Source organism: Podarcis tiliguerta (genome assembly GCF_965153285.1).
Source record: "Podarcis tiliguerta genome assembly, chromosome: 1".
NCBI lineage: Eukaryota > Metazoa > Chordata > Lepidosauria > Squamata > Lacertidae > Podarcis > Podarcis tiliguerta.
This window is the reverse complement of record NC_139534.1, coordinates 5600480-5623417: the sequence shown is the minus strand read 5'-3', so window position 1 is coordinate 5623417 and position 22938 is coordinate 5600480. Positions and strand designations below refer to the sequence as shown.

General features: G+C 45.0%; 1 protein-coding gene across 2 annotated transcripts in view; it reads right to left on the bottom strand.

Annotated features, from left to right (window-relative positions):
* The window catches only part of ASB18 (ankyrin repeat and SOCS box containing 18), a 33502-nt gene extending 10817 nt beyond the window's left edge, over positions 1–22685 (bottom strand). The window contains exons 1-2 of one of the 2 annotated variants that reach the window (XM_083402138.1): positions 22408–22685; positions 7914–8181 (exon numbers count right to left, since the gene is read on the bottom strand). In XM_083402138.1, the coding sequence (XP_083258264.1) occupies positions 7914–8181; positions 22408–22639 (500 nt within the window). In that variant the 5' untranslated portion in view covers positions 22640–22685. Of the gene's footprint in view, positions 1–7913; positions 8182–14588; positions 14937–22407 lie in introns of those variants that run through there. The other variant, XM_083402137.1, reaches the window with a different exon arrangement.
* Between the last annotated feature and the right edge of the window lie 253 nt (positions 22686–22938).

Genomic DNA, 22938 nt, shown 5'->3' with positions numbered 1-22938 from the left:
AGTTTCTCCCATAACTTTTCTGCAGGTGAATAAAAAATTAATCAGAGATCCATGCATGTACTTGGAGTTGACGGATAGTATGAGTACACTATATATTTGCAACCTGCCCTGGACCATTTGGTAAAATTTGGTATATTAGTGCAACCAACCAATCAATGCATACATACGTACGTACATGGAACTTGCCTAAAATCTGTTCTGGGTTTAAGAGTCCTTTTGTAGAAGCTGGGGGCTGGGCACATCCATTTTTCTGTAGTATGGGGTCCCCTCCTTTATGAATGCCTCATTCCTAAACATATTTACTTGGAAGGAAGTTCTACTTACCAGTGGAATTTATTTCTGAGCAAGCATGCAGAGATCTGAATCACTTCCAAAGCATTAAGGCAGTAGAATGTGACAAAGCTTTGAACAATGATGTGGGACACCTTCTGTCTTCACAATATTATTTTACATTCACTGCTTAAAATACCTTCTGACAAACAGAAGAGGCTTAGAGATAAAACAGTCCACAGCAATGTTTTTAGTGCAAGTAAATTAATGTGATAAGCTAGTCTAAATGAATCAAAATGACTGTTGCTTTGCTTTGAGATGTTGACGTTGCTACTCATGAAATGGTTGGCGCAGTCACACAGCAAGGTCAAATCTTCCAGCAGGTGGAAGAAGAGCTGGAAACAGAGCCCCTCCAAGGAGCCTTTCCAATCCTCTTATCTAACCCAAAGATTTTGCAAAGTTGAGGAACACTGGCAAAGGGAGGGGCCTCATTTACACATACACTGACTAGGGTGTAGTCTTAATGACAGGCATGGTACCTTTTAAGATAATCTGATGCAGGAAAATTTTCAAGGCTTTTAATGCCACAAAGCTCTTCATTAGGTTTTTTTTTTTTTTAAAAAAAAGATGCTACAATGAAACTGATATTGCAAAAGAAAGTGACTATGTGAATATTTGCATCAGTATCTTTTCAGGTAGGCCTTTATTGGTAGCAGCAGATGGATAAACTGCCAAGGAATCAAAGACTGCTATGTTATTTAGCAAGTTCACACCTCTGTGTAGGCAATTGTTTTAGGAACATGGCATAACCTATTGTTGCTGGTGAAATCAAAGCAAATAATGACTTATGAGGACAGAACTGCACTGCAAGTGTCTGGGGCTGGAGTGGAGGAGGGCTTTGCACGCAGACCCTGACTTTTGGGGTCAAAGGGGGATGTTTCTCATCCTTTGTTTCTCTGATAAGAGCTTCCCCTTCAGTTCCACTTTACGGGAAATGTTAAATTGCATTTTATAAACGCTATGCGACTAGACTTTCTCCCAAAGGTGTCTACTTAAAATATTTGCAAAGGTATATATCCTCAGTTCTGGCTGCTGAGGTAAAGGAAAGCGGCATGTCTGCCTGTTACAGAAGTATATTATTCGAGAAGTGTATGGACACACCACGGTGCCCTTTGGTCCTACCAGACAGCTGACAGTGCCTCCTGGCCTCCTCCTTCACTCGCCGGCAGACACTCACTGTCACACAGCAGCCCTAAAGGGTCCAGCCCTGCATTCACCTCTTGAACCCCTTTTTCTGCTGTTCCACGTAATTAACGGAGAGGTGGTGATAAAAAAGAAGCCTAGAGGCGGATGCACCGCCTTGGATGGTGAGCTCCCCGGAGGCTCTGCAGGGTGCCTCCTGAACAGCAAGGGGCGCCTTCCGTTTTATCTTAAGTAACCAACCTTATTAAGCTAAAAATAGCCTTGAAAACAGACGTGGGTGGAATGCACTAACACGGCCAGCAGGAGAGGGAGAACTGGGAGCAGAGCAGGTGGGGGAGGAGGACATTGTTTACCGGAAAGTTTGCTCTGCATATGCTATTTCTAGACACTTACAGGTTTGGGATATAAGAGATCTGGCAGGCCATCCTGGATTCTTTCCCCTTCAGTACTGTATGCCTAGCATAGTGGAGATATCATCTATACATGTGGGATTTAGGCAGAGTGAGTTAATGGTGCTCTGTACCCATAACTCCTGGCTGCCTCCTCAGGTACACACACTCAAGGCCCTGGCAACTGCCGGCTCCTTGTCCCCATGTGTGACCAGTGGCGTAGCGTGGGGGGTGCAGGGGGGGCCAACCGCACCGGGCGCAACATCTGGGGGTTAGGGTTAGGGGGCACAAATCCACGGGTTAGGGGGCGCAAATCCACGGGTTAGGGGGTGCAAATTACTTGCCTTGCCCCGGGTGCTGACAACCCACGCTACGCCACTGTGTGTGACAGTCACGTCCAGAACTCTTTCCAGAGAGTTGCCAAATGTTCAGAAACTGAGACATGGTCTAAGTGCCCACCAACTGTTAAATAAGTCAGGTACAGTAAGAAAGAAGGCTCACATACAAAAATTTAAATAATCCAAAAACTCCCTCACACCAAAGCCTAGATGTCGGAGGAGAGTGTTCTAGCACGGCCCTCTCCCTGATCTGCTAGATTTATATGCTCCTCTTTCTTCCTCTCTCTAACTTCCCAAACAGAAACTGTGTCTGGCCTGATGCTTAAAACATTGCAGTGATGCCAACCCCAATAGCCCCTTCTCCTGTTCAACCCTCGAAGCTCACAACCATGCCCCCCCCAAGAAATCCTGTGACTCCTTGCTTGCAGCCTGGTGTCACCCAGGAACAGATTTATCACTTCATCTGCTCAGGGGTGGAGGAAGGGGGGTGCAGTGGGTGTGGGCCGCCCCGGGTGTCACCACTGGGGTGTGTGTGACAAAATGCACTCACCGCAGGGCCTGCAGCACGCCCGAGCCCCACGTCTCTTTTGGGAGAGACACGGTGGCTTGGGTGTGCGCAGGCTCCACGGTGCCCAAATGGTTTGCCGGCTGCCTCCCCCCCCCCCAGCCATAGGGCGGATGAATGGGAGGAGGCCGGCAGACTCCAGAGGCCCCCATGGTGTGCCCCTGTGGACGGCTCGCCTTGCCCTCGCCTCGCCCCGTTGCAGGTGCCTGAGCGGCTTCCTCCGCTGCTGCATCTGCTGCCTGTGACAAGATAAACCATGGACTTCAGACTACAACAAAACAAAACCTGACTCCTGATGATGCCACTTCATCATTCAGGCAGTAAACAACCATTTGAAGGAGGAATTACAAAAGAATGCTGCAGAAATGTAGCATTTGCTGGACTTTACATTGTTATTTGAACACTTGATCATCTCTTGGGAGGAAACTATCTGATATTCGGGCAATGTATTTTGTCTGCACCATAGTTATGCTCAGCATAACTATGTAGAACCTAGCACACAGATACTCCATTGTGGCACGGGCACACACACAAGGCTGGATTTCAGCCTGCTCTGTTGAAAGGCCAGGAGGGGTTAGGGTGTATTTAAAATCAAACTTGCAGCCTGAGCCTATGCATGTTTTCCGGGAAGTCTCACTGAGTTCAGTGAACCTTTTTTTCCTGCTAAATGTGCTTCTGATTTCAGCCATAGATGTAAAAAGAAGAGTACTGCTATTCATAGAACCAAAGACTCCTAGAGTTGGAAGGGGTCCTGAGGGTCATCTAGTCCAACCCCCTGCAGTGCAGGAATCTCAACAGATGGGCATCTAATTTTGTGCTGTTGCTTCTGCTAGAAAATAAATAAATAGGAAAAAAATGAACATTTCTTGCTTATACTCAACAGGCATAGGAGCTGAGCATCACAAGCTACACTGAGACTCCGTAGCAAGCAAGGCATTTCCTGCCATGTGTCAGCACTGCTTATTCAAGAAATATGCCACCCCCCTTTCTCCACATTCAAGAGGTCCTACAGTTGTAGTAATAAGATAAATATAAGAGAATATATTTCTGTACCAAAACAGTTTTTGGAGGGCAGGTGGCTGGCTATGGACAAGTTAAAATAAGAACAGGTTTAGTACAGCATCAGACCTATAGTTAATTTATGTTCCAGGGCAGGCATAGGCAAACTCGGCCCTCCAGATGTTTTGGGACTACAACTCCCATCATCCCCAACCACTGGTCCTGTTAGCTAGGGATGATGGGAGTTGTAGTCCCAAAAAACATCTGGAGGGCCGAGTTTGCCTATGCCTGTTCCAGAGCATAATTTTCAAAAGGCAGCTATCAGGATAGGGCACAATTGTCGTCTGCAAATGAGATTCCTGCTCAGATTGACATGGAATACCGTACTCATTTCAAAATACTTGCATTTACCACCACCTGAATGAAATCAACGGGCTATTAATTTTCCTTCTGACTTTTATACTTCTGCTCTAAAGCCCATGACAGCTTCCCCGGTGTTTTGTTAGAGACTGCCCTTTTTGGACTTAACCCTGACTCAGAGACCCTGTATTTGTATTGTATCTTATTTTTAACCCTGTGGCATGGCCAAAGTGTAGAAACAAAGACGGGTTTCTCCTCCTCAATTCCAGTTTCTACAAAAGCCTGCACGATTCTCCTTTTTTTTAATCATCCCGGCTTTAGCAAAGGGAGTGCAGTGAATTTGTAGACTCCTCTTAGCCCACCATGTTAATTATCACTACTATAAAAAGAAGGTCAAGGAGAGGAACTCAACTAAATAGGGCGAAGTTGGCATGTATGGCTCCCAAAGTGAAGAAGATAGAAATGAACTTTGCTGGAACTTTAAAAAAAAAAAAAAGGGGGGGGGCTTCAAAAAGCTTCTAGATTAAAGCTCCTACATCTTTCTTTTCCTTTTTTTGGTTGAATTCTCATGGATTGTGAAAGTTGAAATGGTTGGAAGGAAGCCCAGATAGTTTTTTTTTATCCCAGTCACTGAGAGGCTCAAAGGTTTTAAGTCCTGCCCCCATGGTGAATATGGGAACACAGAAGAACCTGACACATAGGTGTTCAGGCCATTGTTACAAAGAGGGAGCCAAATAAAATAGCTCCCTATGTAGGTCAATGACCTGCTCTTTATTGTCAGTAAAAAATTAGGGATGACCTTCAATCCGTTACCTGGGAGAAAAAAATCAGCAGAAGTAGTTTCCCCTAATCAAAGAGAAAATGTTTGTTACCCAAAGCTTGACCTCCTCGCTATCTAACTTTAGCACAACTCTCTGCGATTGAGAAGCAGTGGTCGAATCCCATCTGAAATGTCTGTTAATTTTTGATCCTTCCAAGTCGATGGCTTAGTTATTGTAGAGGCATCCAGTTGTGCTGCTGTAGTTAAGGCTCTGGCAGCATTTCCATTATAAAGCCATAATATTCAAGGGCTTAGGGCTGGCTCCGTTCTTTCAACATTGCATCTGTGATGTGCGTGGCTGATAGGGCGGCAGTTCAAGTGCTGCCCCCTTGGCATTTGTATAAAATATGATGTGAATCAACAAAGATGCCTTCACAGCTGGACAGACATAGGGACATGCAAGAAACTACAGTAACATAGATAGAAGGCAGGATTCTGTCCACCCTGCACTTTTCAAAAGCAAGAGGTCCGTGCCAGACTTCTTCAAATGTCCTCTAAGGTACGGGATGCAACAACAGCAGGTGAGGTGACTACATTCTAAAAGGGAACTTGGCATCTAAACTCAAAATGCCTTGGCGGGTGCGGCAAGTCCTAGGCTCTGTGGTTTAACCCACAGAGCCACCCGCGTCCCTTAACCCTTACTAGACCCAGGAATAAGAAGGGTATAGCCTACCCCTCTACCTGCAACTCATAACAGCCACAAATCATGTGTTTTAATCATAAATTATTGTAATTTAAAATAAATTTGGCATTTAAAATCTAATTTAAAATGGCCAGGACTCTGAATTTATTGATTTTTTTAAAAAATTCTGCTCAGCCTAACTCTTTGGAGCAGGCTGTTTTCTTCTGTCTCGGATTCAAAGAAAGTGGACAACAGCAGGCCGGGATCACAATAGGCTGTGCCAATCCCATTCAGAGCTATGTTTAGCTGTGCATTAACTATCTGTGTTGTCATACTTGCTCATGTGTCATCTACTATAAGATTACGTGGGGACACAATTCTTTCAGTTTGCATTGAGTGTGGTGGGAGTTGTAACATTTCTGCCAGAGGTTTCTGCACTATGCCAGAAGCTATGGCCCTACACAATGGCTTAGAAACGTTGTTGTGAATTTTAATGTTTTATTATTTTAACTTCTTGTATGTTTTAATTTAATGTATTTTTTCTCTGATTTTATGGTTTTATCTTTTTGTTAACTGCCTTGACGGTTTTTGTTACAATCAAGCAGTGTACAAATTTAATGAAATAAAGTAAAAGAATAAAATGATAGGTGACAGCTGGCAAAGACTCAGTGTGAGTGCTGTGGCACTTCAGAAATTATTTGCCCTGCCCACGTGGTTCCTTCTTCATTTAAAGGTGCTGGCAAAGGACCCCATACATTTCCAGAACTATGGAAAAAAAGATTATCCCCCCCCCCCCGCGCGCAGTGGCATAATGTGGGAGGGCCAAGGGGGAGCAGCCCTGGGTGAAAAATAGCACGCCCTCCCCCTCACACGGGATGCGGGTGGTGCTGTGGGTTAAACCACAGAGCCTAGGACTTGCCGATCAGAAGGTCAGCGGTTTGAATCCCCGCGACGGAGTGAGCTCCCGTTGCTCGGTCCCTGCTCCTGCCAACCTAGCAGTTTGAAAGCACGTCAAAGTGCAAGTAGATAAATAGGTACCGCTCTGGTGGGAAGGTAAACAGCGTTTCCATGCGCTGGTTCTGGTTCGCCAGAAGCGGCTTAGTCATGCTGGCCACATGACCCGGAAGCTGTACGCCAGCTCCTTCGGCCAATAAAGTGAGATGAGCGCCACAACCCCAGAGTCGGCCACGACTGGACCTAATGGTCAGGGTCCCTTTATCTTGGACGTATGCCACACAATTTTAGATAAGAGTCTAGGTGCAAAGAAATTCTAAAAAATGGTCCCAACACTCTACCATCTAGTGTCCTGGTTTGTGGGGCAGGGAGAGGGTAAAGATGAAAATCTTGCCAATTGGCTTCCAGAGAAGAAGAATATACATGAGGACCCACCATTCCAGGTCACTCACAGCATCTTCATACAGATTTGAGCAGGGGCAGGCATGATTTGGAACTATGCGTCTCAGAAATAAAGGGCATGAACATGCGCAGAATGCCCCTTCCTTGCCCAAAAGAGATATGTTAAAAGCCTCTAGACTATAGCATGCCCCCATGTCTTCTTCAGGCCAATGAGCCTTCTGATTTCTTCAAAGAAGAGTGAGTGAGTCGGGCTGCCATTGTAAGTAGAGTCCTTATCCTCAGCGGGCAACATCTCAACATTTAAAAACGGCATAAAAGCAACAGGCATCACAAATTAAAATAAGAACCATACATTTAAAAAGAAGAGCTCAGGACTGACTGAAGATGCTCTGCATTCTTCAGTGGTGTAGCAGGGGGGAGGATTGAGAGCTATGGCCCCAGGCACATTTTGTTTTTCCCAAATGTAAACTAGGTCCAAGCACAATAAAAAGGGAAGACTTTAAGGAGAGTTTTGAGTTTACTGGGCCAAATGAATTCAAGAGGACAGGGTGGAGTGGGGAATTTCCCCTGCACTTTATATGTTAAGAAATGCCCTGCTTCCTCATCATGGGCATGTCCCTATTGGTGGCAGAATTTGGAGCAGGGCCTTTAGTGTTGCAGTGCCAGCCCCCTGGAGTCTCTTCCTTTCGATGTCAAATCAGTGCTGATAATACTAGGCTTCCAACACTTACTCAAGACATCTTTGTTTAGGCAGGTATTTTCACGTGTGTACTTCAAACTATTTATTGTGTTGTTTTCTGTTCGCTGATTTTTATCTTTGTTTTTATTGAATTTCGTGGTTTCAATCTTGTATGCCACTTTGCTAATGTGAAACAATAAGGAGCCAAGAAATAAACACACGCTTTATGTCTATATCTAATTCTGAGGCCTAAAGATGTCAGAATGAATCTGTGGATTCACTAGAATCTTGCCCAAACATCTTGCTCCTTACCCTAAGGTGTTCTGGCTGGTGCACAGGTGCAAAGGTGCTTGCCCATCGTCACTCAGAAGATTGGGATTCGCCTTGTGTTCCAGGAGCAACTCTGCGCATTCTCTGTTGCCCCTCTGGCAGGCTTCATGCAGGGCGCTCCGTCCTCCCGGAGCTGCGTTTGGGTCTGCTCGCCAGAAGAGCAGGTGGCGAAGGCAGGCAGTGTGTCCGTGGATGGCCGAGATGCAGAGCGGGTTGGTCAGATCCCTCTTGTATTCCAGAGACCACAGGCCTGGAGCAGACAGGGACGGTGGGCGGGGGAAGAGAAACAGAAAGGAAAAGCAAGGATGGGCTTGGGGCTGAGATTTGGGGTCAGAGGGTTTTCCCATGTCTCTGAGGGATTGCAGGTGTTTGTATGAGAATGTTAATGTCCGTTATTGTTATGAATCTGTGGGTGCAAGACACCCTGAATGAAGGCTGAGATCTTAGAACTGGGAAATAGCCAGGCTCATCTCTACTGTAGGCAGACCCAAGTGTGTATTAGGGTGTAGCAAAAGGTGGGGTGGCCCCACTGAAAAGCCTCTGCTATTGGCATAAGGTAAAGGAACCCCTGACTCTGGGGTTGGAGAGCTCTGGGGTTGCAGAGCTCATCTTGCTTTATTGGCCGAGGGAGCTGGCGTACAGCTTCCAGGTCATGTGGCCAGCATGACTAAGCTGCTTCTCGTGAACCAGAGCAGCGCACAGAAACGCCGTTTACCTTCCTGCCGGAGCGGTACCTATTTATCTAGTTGCACTTTGACGTGCTTTCGTACTGCTAGGTTGGCAGGAGCAGGGACCGAGCAACAGGAGCTCACCCCGTCACGGGGATTCGAACTGCTGACCTCCTAATTGGCAAGTCCTAGGCTCTGTGGTTTAACCCACAGCGCCACCTGCGTCCACTATGCTATTGGCATAGTGAAAGCTAATTAAGTCAGGTCAGCGTCCTAAATTATGACCCCCTCCTTAATCTAGGAAATCAACATGAGTTAGGCACTAATTAACTCTGGCAAGTTTCCTTGGAAGGAGGGGTAAACAATTAGGAAGTTCATCAAAGGGGCTAGGTGTGGAAAGGGCACATGGAAAAGGCTTCCTCCCTCCTTCAGGGGATAAAAGCTGAGGGTTTAAAGCAGCAGGTTGGAGTTAAGAAGGATTCAGCCGGAGAGGGGGCAGGGTATGCTGCTTGCTGTCTGATTGAGTGCAAGGCTATGGTGTGTGTGTGTGTGTGTGTGTGTGTAAATAAATCATTTATCCTAAGGACCCTACAGTCTTTGCTGTGCCTCATTTGCCCAAAAGGAAACACAGAGGCTGGGTTAAGATGAGCCTCCAGCCCATGGACTCTTGCAGTGCCCATGCAGATTGGGGTGGCATGTAACAATATGAATGTTGAATGGTATAATCTATGTATGCTTAACATTTTTAAATGCAAGTGGTTTGGAGACCTTTCAGGTAACAAGCAATTAATAAGTCTGAATAATAATAATCCTTCTATGAGCTTTCTGTCATGTCTCAGTATTGAAATGATTAAACAAACATGCAAACAGTTGATGGATGATGTGGCATTCGAAGGCACTGAAACACATTTTTTTATTTCATAAAATTTATACACTGCTTAATTGTAAAAAAACCTCAGAGTGGGTTAGAAGAGATAAAACAGTAAAATCGGTTTTAAAAATACAACCCTACTTTAAACCATACAAAAGTTAAAATACTAAAATAGATTAAAATTATCTCACCTTTCTAAGCATCTGGGTAGGCTTGTCTAGAGAGGAATGTCTTTAGCAGTCACCAAAAATAGTACGGCAAAGGCACCTCACTAGGCAGGAAGTTCCAAAGTGCAAGTCCTGCCACACTAAATGACCAAGTTCTTACACATGCGGAGTGGGCATCATGTGGCACCAGCAGCAATGCCAATTCCACCAATCCAAGTGGCTGGGTGGACGCATGTGGGGTAAATTGCAAGTAAATTGCTCCCAAGTTGCTAAGGGCTTTGTGTGCTAATAGCCTTGAACTTGGCCTGGTAGCAAATCAGCAGCCAGTTCAGATCTCTGAGCAGACGTGTTTTGTGCTGACAAGGCCTCACTCACCCCATTACAGCTGGACCAGGGGTTGCAAACAGCTTGGGGCTTGAGGGCCACTTTCGTTGTTAGGCAACCCGCCAGGAGCCTCATCCCCAAGGTGGGTCTAGACCAGTGGTTCCCAACCTTTTTTTGGCCATGCCTCACCTAAGCATCTCTAAAATCCTGATTCCCCCCTGTGACATATACCGTATTTTTTGCTCTATAAGACTCACTTTTTCCCTCCTAAAAGGTAAGGGGAAATGTGTGTGCGTCTTATGGAGCGAATGCAGGCTGCGCAGCTATCCCAGAAGCCAGAACAGCAAGAGGGATTGCTGCTTTCACTGCGCAGCGATCCCTCTTGCTGTTGTGGCTTCTGAGATTCAGAATATTTTTTTTTTCTTGTTTTCCTCCTCCAAAAACTAGGTGCGTCTTGTGGTCTTGGTGCGTCTTATACAGCGAAAAATATGGTAATTCTTATTATTCAAAACGTGAGCTCCTATTCATGTGGAGGAAGCCTAAAAGGCCATTAACTTGGTCTAAACAAGCTTCCAAATTGGGAACCATGGGTCTAGATACATATGCAGACCCCTCCCAATCTGTGCAGAATAGTTGAGGTAGGGGTTAACCCCCTCCCTGCTCATCAGAAAATGGGGCTCCGGGTGGAAGTTTGGCTGCTCATCTGGCCACAGGCGAGGGAGAGAAACTTCAACCTCTCCACCCACCTTAGCCCTGGTTCTGTTTTTCTTTTTGACATTCTTGCCAAAATTGATGGGATTGTGGGAAGAGAGAAAATTGTGGCTGGAGGCCTTGGCACACTTGCCAAAAGAGGGAGTCACTTCCCCCGAAAGGAATGCATCAAATATGGTACCAGGGAATACAGCTCGAGGTATCTTAAAGGTTAGCAAATTTATTTTTACATAAGCTTTCATGGACTACAAAAATACACTGAGCGTGTGCAGTTTCACAGCTCTCAGCAAAACACAAACAAAAAACATTTTGGCAACCTTAATATTTTAAGCATGTGCATATTTTAAACCCACTTTTCATTCTTTTTGCTCACTTCCTAACTCGGGTCAGTCACAAACTCTCACCTAACCTTTGTCACGTGGTTGTTGTGGAGATATAGCAGGTGACATAAAATGGCTGCAAAAGGGGGCTCAATGCTAAAATTATGGTTGATAACACATCCCACTTTCATAAAATAATGTTAAACACAGTGAATTGTCTATATTTCAGATCTAATTGTTTAGCATTGATACTGGCTTCCCCCTTCCTCACAAGAAAGCCAAGGCTGCAAGTCTGTACCCAACTTACCTGGGAATAAACCCCATTAAACACAAAGAAATTTATTACTGCAGATTGTTGTACTGTAAGTTAAGCATACAGGGAATTCTCAAGGACTGCCTGGACTTCAGCTACTTATTGTGTTGCAGCATTTGCAGAAAATAAAACACCTTGTAGGGATTACCTAATGTTAGATGAAACCACTAAAGGAAAGATGCATCTTGGTTTGTTAGGAACAAACAAAGAACAAAGGGGAAATTTAGGATCTTTAGATTAGAACTACAGTGGTACCTCAGGTTAAATACTTAATTCGTTCCGGAGGTCCGTACTTAACCTGAAACTGTTCTTAACCTGAAGCACCACTTTAGCTAATGGGGCCTCACGCTGCCGCCACACCGCCAGAGCACAATTTCTGTTCTCATCCTGAAGCAAAGTTCTTAACCTGAGGTACTATTTCTGGGTTAGTGGAGTCTGTAACCTGAAGCATATGTAACCTGAAGCGTATGTAACCCGAGGTACCCCTATATAACAATTCCAAGGACTAGAAGCAGGAAGGGGAAGTGCACTAAAGTGGAGGGGACAACAGCTGCTTTTTGGGACTACAGTGATTCTCCAAATAACGCAGTCATGAATCAAAGTTCTGACATTACTCATTGGCAAAAAACACTGACAGAAAAGACAGGAGCAGTCAGTTTGGCTGATCTCACAGAAATGTAGAAGGATGCCCACACATTTTGCTTTATAACTTTCCCTATAGTAGCACTAGAGGCTACTATATATATAGTGGATTTTTGGGGGGAGGGTGGGGAGAAGAGGACATCAGGACATCAGCATGCAATCCTTTTAAGCAGCACAGGAAATGTAACTGTTACACAACTGGAAGGTACCTGACTGAAAAAGACAGCAATAACTCCTGGTTCTCCTGACAACGTGTGGAAAAGGGACTGGGGGAAACTTCAGCCAAGGGAAATGGATCTTGCTATTGAAAAGGATCACTGGCACCTCACAGTCAACCATTTCAATACTTTCCTTCGTTCTGCAAATGCTGCCAAGTGCTCTTGCTGGATATGACAGTGACACATTGCACTCTCCCCCCTCCGACAACATGCGGGGCTGGGGGTTAGCCAATACGAGTCAGGGGGGATATAAGAAGCAAGCAACAATAAAAAGAAGAAGTCCCCAGTGAATACACATCAGTGGCCTGGATTTCACATGGCACACAGAGGTGCCTTCTTGTCATGAAGGAACAAATCGATATTATGCCGGTAACAAGCTATAGAAACTTTGCTGAGAAACTTTTGAAAAGACTTTGTGCTAATTGCTCCGCTGCATTTAAAGCAAATATGCAGCCTATTGAAGTCCAAGCATGTGCAACATACTGGTCACCTAACTGCTAGACAATGAGCTAATGAGGCTTACATTGCTTTTGAAGAGATAACACTAAAATGTTTATCCTGGGGCTCTGGTCAAAAGGCTGCTAGCACAGGGAGAGATCTTTTGTGCAAATCTTATTCTTTTCTGTTTCCCCCCTTTTTCATTTTTGGTTCTACAGGTTTACTTTTCAGTTTTTAAAGCAATTATTTTGCGGGGTTCCCTCTAAACCCCTTAATTTTACCCCTTTCGTGGCTGTTCACTACGGATGACAGCCACTCCTCCTCCTCAAATGAACCAATATAACTATATTCTGATATCACTAAGGGCAGGTGAAGCCTATTTAGAGTGAGGGCAAAGCTTCCTGTATAAATCATGTGGGCAATCCTGGCCAATTAGGGTCAGCGTTAAAAACTGAAAACTTCTGATGGATATCTTTCAATACTGATCAAGAATTTGGAGGAAAGAATTTGCCTGTTTTGGCTCAGCCCTAGGATGAACCATGATACGCAAACAGACCAAATAAAAAGCTTTGTGTAGAGATTTCTATATTTGGCAATCCCACCATCTATCAAGAAGTTTTTCCATTACTTGCTAAACCATGCCAGCCAATCAAATAAATTAGGAACACTATTTCATTCTGCCTGGCTAACAGGATATTTATATTTTCTACATTGCTATCACATAGCAGAGCTGGAGACCTGCTTCTGCAGCTGTTCAAGCAAATACAGGGACTCCAAGAAGACTCTGCCTGACCTACTGAGCAAACAAACATAAGTCAGAGATGGCCTTAGCAGGAGGCAAGAAGGTTCATTCTTTTCTGTTCCTTGCATTATACACAAGGCAGCCAGGGAGAGATCAGCAGTAAAGATGCTGGATGAGACTGCAAGACAAAGGCTCACAGAGAACATTCAGCAGCACCTTTACCTGTGAGCACCCCACACAGAACAGCAGGCAGAAAGGATAAAAAGAGGAGATGTGCAGGAGAAAGGGTGGCAGCTCTGCCTATACTGGAAAACAGTCCTGCTCCTCTTCCACCACCCCTGCAGGCAGCCCCCACCATCACCAAACACTCCCTACAGCAGGGCGATGTGCAGAGCTTTTGCACCAGACTGTGTCCCATAGACCTCTCCTTTCAGCATGTGGGGAGAGATGGGAGCGGAGGCCTGGGAGGACAGCAGAGGGGCTGCAGCAGGAGCTGCTCAGCATGACTACAGAGATGCAATCCTGCCCAAGGTGATATGAGAGAAGCACTTGCTCCATTGCCAGGTGAGGGAGGTGTGCTCCCTACCTTCAAAAGGTATGGCAGCCATGAATGAGCTGGGGAGAAAACAGGAAATGTGGCTGGGGGCGGAGGGTGGGGGGCTCACCTGGGAGACAGCACTGATGAGCCTGAGGTGATCAGACCAAGGAGTATTCCCTTGGAGCACGGCTGGGTGACTGGAAGGTAAGCACGAACCTGAGGAGGAGGAAAGTGAGGGGCTGCTCAACCCCTTTCACTTGGTCTGTGGCTCAGTGGGAATCCCAACCCAAGAACCCTGAACTCCTTGCTGAGACGTTCTATGATGCTAACAAACTGGACACATTTGGATCCTCTTCAAAGAGGGTCAGTTCTGCTCCTTAGACCAGATTAGCACATCACCATTGCCACCTTGCTCAGTTTCCATTAGCCCATCCAGGTCTAGAAACATATGGTGATAGCAAGCCCACAAGCCTGTTCACTGCTGACAGTGCTCTATGATACTAGCCAAAGACCCTTGCTGACCCACGTGAAAGAGCTGCTGGGAGGGACAGAGGAAGGGAAGGAACGAACCCTGCACACAGACTTTGGGAGCAACTGGATAGCCACAAATAAGAGAACACTTTTTTAAAAGCACCCCTTGCCTTAATTTGGATTAGTAAATAATACCTGTTTAAGTTTGAAAGTGGTCCTTGAAATCTAGAGTACCTGACAGTCCATAAGCAGCTTTCTTTTTCACCTGCCATTCCAGCTCATTTTTACTGATCTCAAAGACCACATTGACATCTTCGTAATACTGATCGACCAGAGCTTTGAGCTTCTTGAGGTTTCCTGTGACCAGAGCCTCAAAGTATTTGTCCAAAGGCGCATGGCGAGTCTTCAGCTTGCATCTGGATTCTCCTGGCTCAAAGATCTGCAGCTTGTCTACAGCAGGTCCTGGCACCTCTTCCATTGTGCTAATCTGCAGCTAATTTTAGTCCAGAACCTTGTTGTGCAGATTACGGAGGTCTTATTGTTTGTGTGACTCTGTTTGTGCTGCCCAATTAAATTCTAGTTAGGGCTCTGACATAGCTTGTATTTAAATCTGGTGCTAATTGTTACTTGATACAATTAAAGTCACGTGGGTGGGTGGGTGGCTACAATAACAGCCACTTTACTACTGAGATTACATGTGGAAATAAATATAGCTTGACAAGGTCAAATATTCACAAGACGGCTTGTGCTGGAATTCCTGCATGGAGATATTTTAATTCCAAGCATGATCTTGGCAAGGAAACATTCTCATCCACAGTGAGGTTTTTCCCTATAATTGATGTTAGCCTATTTTAGTCCAGATGACATGTAATGGTTTGCATGCTTTGGGATCTCTTGCATTTCAAACTTTTATCGTCTGCTTATCCACATGATTTTCAGCACCAGGTTTTCTTTCCATGCCATCACCGTGAAATAGAGTTCTGTGATTAGGATATATATCCTGCTCATGTACAATGCCATAAAATATTGACTTTCTTTATTGCATTAAAGTGTCATAGCATTTTTCACTGAGCAAATTCGAATCTGTTAGCCCCTTTTTATGCTGCAGAAACTGTAATTCCTAGGGACTAGAAGCCAATGCAATAGAATCCATCTTTGAATCATAGAACTGTAGAGTTGGAAGGGAGCATGAGGGTCATCTATCCCAACCCCCTGCAATACAGGCTGAATCTTTTGCCCAATGTGATGCTCGAACTCATGGCCCTCAGAATATCGTGCAATACTGACTAAGCTATCACAAACCTACATCTTGTTGGAGAAATTGAGTTGCTGTGGATTTGGCATCTGACAGTGATTCATGCACATTTAATGCACATTCTTTCCTCGGGGACAATCTCAGAGCTGATTTAAAGGTGCGCATTGTCCAGCCCTGCATGCAGCCACGGAAGGGGGTTTGTGTGTCTCAGAGCAGCTCCACACCAGACTTTCTATGCACATGGAAGATTAAAAAGTCAAGTTGGCCTCTGCTAGGCTGGAAGAAGCAGGATTGCTCCAGAAGATCCCTACTGCATCCTATTCAAGGGCCCCCATTTCCCAGGGACAGTCCCTCTGTTTCCCACCAGTGCTACAGCCACCAAGCTCGGGGGGGAGGAACCGGCAATTGTCCTGAGTAGCAGCTGTGGAACTTGACTCCATGTGAAGTGAGGCAGCCTCCACATATCCACATACGATTATAGCAGTTTTTAATGGCTTGTCTATGGCACTGGAAGGACAGATCGTGAAGCTGAGGCTCCAATACTTTGGCCACCTCATGAGAAGAGAAGACTCCCTGGAAAAGACCCTGATGTTGGGAAAGATGGAGAAGGGGACGACAGAGGATGAGATGGTTGGACAGTGTTCTCGAAGCCACAAACATGAGTTTGACCAAACTGCGGGAGGCAGTGGAAGACAGGAGTGCCTGGCGTGCTCTGGTCCATGGGGTCACAAAGAGTCGGACACGACTAAACGACTAAATCACACAACAACTATGGCTGTATCTGGATTTTTAGTGTGGCCATTTTAGTGCATACAATGTAATGAAAGGCTCGGGGTGTTTTTTTGGAAAAAATTTGTTTGAGAATTGTATTATGGTATACAGTGGTACCTCGGGATGCGAACAGGATCCATTCCAGAGCCCCGTTCACATCCAGAAGCAAACGTAACTAGCACGTCTGTGCATATGCGCGTCCTTTTCGCTGCTTCTGCACATGCGCGTGATGTCATTTTGAGTGTCTGCGCATGCGCAAGCGGCAAAACCCGGAAGTAATGCGCTCCATTGTTTCCGGGTTGCAGCGGAGCACAACTCGAACGCGCTCAACATGAAGCATATACAACCCGAGGTATGACTGTATTTTGCTTGTGTACATTTTTATGCACTGCTTTGGGAACCCTTCTGTTTGAAAAGCAACCTAAAACTCTTTTGAATGAATAGATATTCTGTATGTGTAAGCTAGCACATCTGAATCTCTGCTGTGAACTTCAGGCCACTACAGATTATCTTTCCTTTAAAGCAAAGTTAACATGTTTTATGTGGGGATATAGATAGCTTTCCTCCAATTAGCACTGCTATTGTAGTGGAATCATATTTCCCTGGCAAAGACTCCAGTGAGTCTTCCTTCATCTCTTGGGCATACATTGTTCGTGCCATGTAGAATTTTGGATAGCTTCTTTTGGACATCCTCCGTGATGAGTGAAACAACTCCTGCAAACACCTCACTTGCCTGATTTTTTAATCACCTTTATGGTTTTTTAAAAAAGTTTCTATATTGGCAGATTACTTACTCTTGTACAACTCAAGGGCTTATGGTGCTGCTTCTTGCTTTGCATAAGAAAAAGGAAGATGACAAAAAGCAACAACATTTCCCCTTCCTCCTGCAACAGGGATACCATTACCTACCATTTCACAAACCATTGAAAACTTATTTTAAATGTTCTTTTCTTTGCAGGAAGTGCCCTCTTCCTCCCTATCACTGGAGGATTACATTTCTATTGCTTAGTTTTTGTAGAAGGTAAAAGGGAATTGGGCTAGCAAACATCCCTTGTGGACAGCATACTGAGCGCCTGCAGCTGGACTGGGGTGGTGTGTCTAAGCGTAGGCCTCTTATTTTAAAAAATTGTCTGAGTAAGCCTCTGATGGAATAAAGCAAAGAACTTCACCTTATTTCTGCTATATTCCACACACACCCTTGGCTGCCCCCAATCAATCTGGATGATGTAATTTGCCTGATAAAATTATGTGTACTAATTATGCAAATGAGCTAGACTAAATTAGCATGCCCAGTCTGCATAATTTCTCATTCAAGCACAGAGGCATGCAGGGAGGGAGTGGGCAATGGAAGGTCACCTTTCTTGACTGCTTGGCCTGCAAAGAGACGGACTGTTTTCACTCCAGAGATTTTGTGCTGCTAGAGGCTTCAAGGGGGAGGCTGCCTCTTTCCCCATCATTCAGAGCACCTGCTATTCCTCTAACCCAAACATTCCCTTTTCTAGCCCCCAATTAGTAGGACCATCAGGGCGTGGGAGAAGCTTGCTGTGAATATTCTACAGAATACTCTTGAAATGTCAGCATTAATATGTGTGTGTGTGTGTGTCTACACACACACACACAAATTATAACTTTGCTGCTCTGGACATCACATCACCATCCTGTCTGTACAGCTAGACTCCCATTTGGCTGGTGACACTTTTTGTAACATATGAAGAACTTAACACGTGGCATGAGAGCAGGCTGCTGTTGTGTCTGCCGATCGTGACGTATTAACACTTCAAGGGTGACGGCAGATGTAACAATCCTAATATGGTGGAAGTCGCAAACCACATAGTCATTGCCCTTAAAGCACATTCCAGAAACTGGAAACACAAACTGCCTCTCTCTTCATCCTAACTGTGGTGGAAGTGGTTTGAACACACATTTTCCTTGGTTTTCAATGCAGTAGATTTTTTTTCCAAACAAACCACTTCTGCCATACTTAAAATATGATGCATTTTTCAGCACTACCAGTTGTATATGCACATAATTCAGTTGGCAGCACTCCTTCATAACAGCCAAGCGCTTTCTAGGAGGAAAAATAGAATCAAGCAGGCCACCTTCATTTCTTTAGCAGTTATTGAAAAGCAGGAGTCAGACACTTGACATTCTGTTTTCAGGTCATAAAGTGCCATCTGATAGCTTGCAGCCAAAATAACCTTTAGCAGGGGCTTGCAAAGACCTTTGAGCTCCTGACAACCAGCTGATTGTTGGACCTTCAAAGCACTGTTTCATCTGATGCCATTGTGATGTCAACTGATTGACAGATGGGCAACCCTGCCTTCCTGTCCAATTTGACCAATTGTGGGGGAGTGGTAGGGGAGATAAAGATCTGGCGAGTGAGTTACTTTCCCCAATCCCATGCCCTAGCTGGTAAGTAGAAGCAGATAATATCATGCTGTAGCTCAGCCTAGTGACTCAATTTTCTATATCTTTGGTAGTCAACTGGAGTAGAAGTGCAAATAATGCAAGATTCATTATAAACACATACATTGCTTGAGGATATCCTCTCTTCAAGGTAAAATTATCCTTTGTGTTCCTTGTTTGCTTATTGAACTGATAGCAGAACTATTTCAAACAATTTCCCTTAGGGTGATTCACTTTTCTCCTCCATCGAAATTTGTACTGTATTACTTCCAAACTCCCCTCCACCAGGAATTAATTTTATTCAGGACATCCAAAGAATGGGTTTCAAAAGAAATGCATGAGAACAGGGAAGAATTGTCCATACCACATGAAAAAAGAAAAGGAGGGTGAGCAAGATCTCACATTCCAGTAAATTTATAGCATATTTAATAAAGAGCTGAAACTCAGGAACTGGCAGCAGCTGCACACAAAATGGCTGCCCCATGAAAGGTGCCCATTTAACACTGGCTTGTGTGTGTGTCTCCACCACACAGAAACATCTTGAGCGCAGTATTTGACCTTTCTCAGTCAGAACTGGTTGGGATTTGTATCAAACAAAAGAATACAACAACTGAACAAATTATCCAAATACCTCAGGTAGCAGCAAATGTCAATTGATTTAAACCACTTCCTAGCCCAGCTCAGTTGCATGCAGAGGCCTTGGGCTTGGTTGAGATGCAGGCAGACACACACAAGGAGAGCAATGAATGAAAATCTCAGATCTACACAGAAGTTGGCCAGCATGTGTCAGTCTGGAGTTTTATCAGTCTAGGGCAGGGGTCGGCAATGTGCGGCCCATGGCCTGGATCCGGCCCACGAAGACTGTTTTACCATGAGCCACCCCCGAACTGAGTCGCCCGCTCAGCAAGTCCCCTGTGTGCTGTGCTAAACCGGTGCAGCGTGGTGCGGGGACTTGCTGAGCGGTGCAGGAAACCGCGTCTATGCATGCGCAGATACCGGAAATCACTTCTGTGGATGCCCAGTTGCCGAAAATCGCTTCTGCACAGGTGTGATTTTCGGTGTCTGGGCATGTGCAGATGCGATTTCCGGCATCATGCTGCGCTGGCCCGGCCCATGGATGATCTCCGTGGGAGTGAACCGGCCCATGGCTGGTAAGCCTTGGGTTAACATACAGAGTGCTAAAAGGTAGCTGTTAGTTGTGCCCTCATCAAGTGAAGGACATGAAATTAGCTGAAATAAAAACAAACTGTGATCTGGCTTAGCATTATGTTTGAATCCAGGCTCATGGTGTATTTTCCAGAACAAAACGTAAGTGGTAATCCAAGAGCAAAAGTTTGTTACAACACATGGCATTTTTGGAGAGACACAGACCATGAGTCTAGGTCAAAATGTAGCAATAAGTGAGACCATGCCATTTCTCAACAGAGCTGGGGAGGGCCAAAGCACCCATTATCTCAGCAGCATTCAACAGCCCTTTATGCTGTGTTCACATGAAATCATAATTTATCATAAAGATGGTCAATACTAATACTAATACTAATAATATATTATTTATATCCCGCTCATCTGGCTGGGTTTCCCCAGCCACTCTGGGTGGCTTCCAACAAAATATTAAAAATACATTAAAACATCAGTCATTAAAAACTTTCCTAAACAGGGCTGCCTTCAGATGTCTTCTAAAAGTCAGATAGTTGTTTATTCTCTTGACATCTGATGGGAGGGCATTCCACAGGGCAGGCACAACCACCAAGAAGGCCCTCTGCCTGGTTCCCTGTAACTTTGCTTCTCGTAGGGAGGGAACCACTAGAAGGCCCTCGGCACTGAACAACGAGGGTAGAGACGCTCCTTCAGGTATACTGGGCTGAGGCCGTTTAGGGCTTTCAAGGTCAGCACCAACACTTTGAATTGTGCCCAGAAATGTACTGGGAGCCAATGTAGGTCTTTAAGAACCAGTGTTATATGGTTTCAGCAGCCACTCCCAGTCACCGGTCTAGCTGCCGCATTCTGGGTTAACTGCAGTTTCTGAGTCACCTTCAAAGGTAGCCCCATGTAGAGCGCATGGCAGTAGTCCAAGCGGGAGATAACCAGGGCATGTACCACTCTGGTGAGACAGTCTGCGGGCAGGGAGGGTATCAGCCTGCGTACCAGATGGAGCTGGTAGACAGCTGCCCTGGGCACAGAATTGACCTGCACCTCTATGGACAGCTGTGAGTCCAAGATGATCCAAAATGGTCCTTCAGAGGCACAGTTACCCCATTCAGGACCAGGGAGTCCTCCACACCTGCCCACCCCTGTCCCCCCAAAACAGTACTTCTGTCTTGTCAGGATTCAACCTCAATGTGATGTGTGAACCAGGCCACTGAGTTGAGTAAACTAGGCTGAAAAACAAAGTGTTGGTTATTTGATTCCACTAGACTAAATTTTTGCCTTGGACCGTCACGATAATTCCTAGTTAGCCACTCGGTGTCTCAGATTGCTATTCCTACAACAACCTAAAGACAGCCAAGCATTTGAAGGAGACCCTAGTTTTGCTGGCAGTTTCACTTCTTAAAACACAACAACCTGAGTCAGATATGACTGTGCTTAGTCCTCAAGCATGAAAGATTGCATTTCAGGTTAAAACCAAAGTATGGCTGTCAAGGCATATTCAGAGTGAAGGGTTTGAGACATGGAACATTCTAGTAGATACAAGTTCCAGCAGCGCTGACTCCCACAAATCAAATGGGATCAATCTCTGTGCTGCTTTCTGCTGTTGAATCACAGGATCTGTGAGGCTGTTAAGTTTCAACGGTTATAGGAACTCCAAACTCTCATGCTAGTCAATGCTTCCTTCTGGAAAATATTTTTCTTCCTCGCTATTGTTTGGTACTACTGTTGCTCCTGGAAGTAAGAAACATCCAGGGCTTAATATGATAAAGGTTGTGAAACAATCTTTTAGTGGTGGCTTTATTATGCATTATTTCAGCTGTGCAGAGGGTTTGTTTTCTACCCAATGGAAGTTGCATTCATGATGTGAGGAGGTGCATTTTATGTCCAGAGAGCCTTGCAAGCTTTCCAGAAATTGGGAATGAAGCAGACATTGCCCTTTAATGTAGCTACAGTGGTACCTCGGGTTAAGTACTTAATTTGTTCCGGAGGTCCGTACTTAAGCTGAAACTGTTCTTAACCTGAAGCACCACTTTAGCTAATGGGGCCTCCTGCTGCTGCCGTGCCGCTGGAGCACGATTTCTGTTCTCATCCTGAAGCAAAGTTCTTAACCTGAAGCACTATTTCTGGGTTAGCGGAGTCTGTAACCTGAAGCGTATGTAACCTGAAGCGTATGTAACCCGAGGTACCACTGTACTAGCACTTGTCTGCCTGCCTGTAAGAATAGACTCATCCTAATATGCTACTTGCCAAAATTTCTGCAGAACCTAAAACTGCCTTCCCAAATTGAGCAAGATTATGTTCAGAAAGAAAAATGGCAATAATTATATACATAACTATTTTTTAGGTCAGAATTCAAGTGTTCTTGGCATAGTGACAATCCTGTAAAGGGAACCGTTTAACCTAGCACGCGCTTTACTGCTGCTTTCTTAATTAAAACGAGTCAGTTTTTAAATGCACAAATGATCTAGTTACCTACTAACACCAGAGTGTGCAATTGAGCTGTTGGGGTCTTCATCCAGTCATCATTAGACAGCTCTATGGTGGCATCTGCATGCTTAACTTCATTGCAGAGTAAATCCATTACGACCTTTTCGTCCCCGGCTTCTAGCGCATTCTTTAATCTTGTAACCAAATCTGAGTTGAGTGGATGATCAGGGATACAGTCAAAGGAGGACTGTCTAAGCACTTTGTGGACGGGAAGCATTTTTTCGGGCAGCGCACGAAGCCAGCCTGCTGTAAATGAAAAGTGTTCCTTGCTCGGCTAAAAATAGAAAGTGCCTAGCTCCTCTTTCGCCAGTGGGATTAGTGGGGGGAGGGGGAGGTGTAATTGAAGTCATTGAAAAGGGGGTACTAATTGAAATGAGCCAGAACTCAGTAACTGAGAAATACTGTAGAATATTTTATCCAAAAGGAAACACAGAGAAATGCTGATAGCAGTGGACAGGTGCTCTTTTCCTAAACCGCTTCCTATCACTGAACCAAAACTGAGAGAACAGATCATTA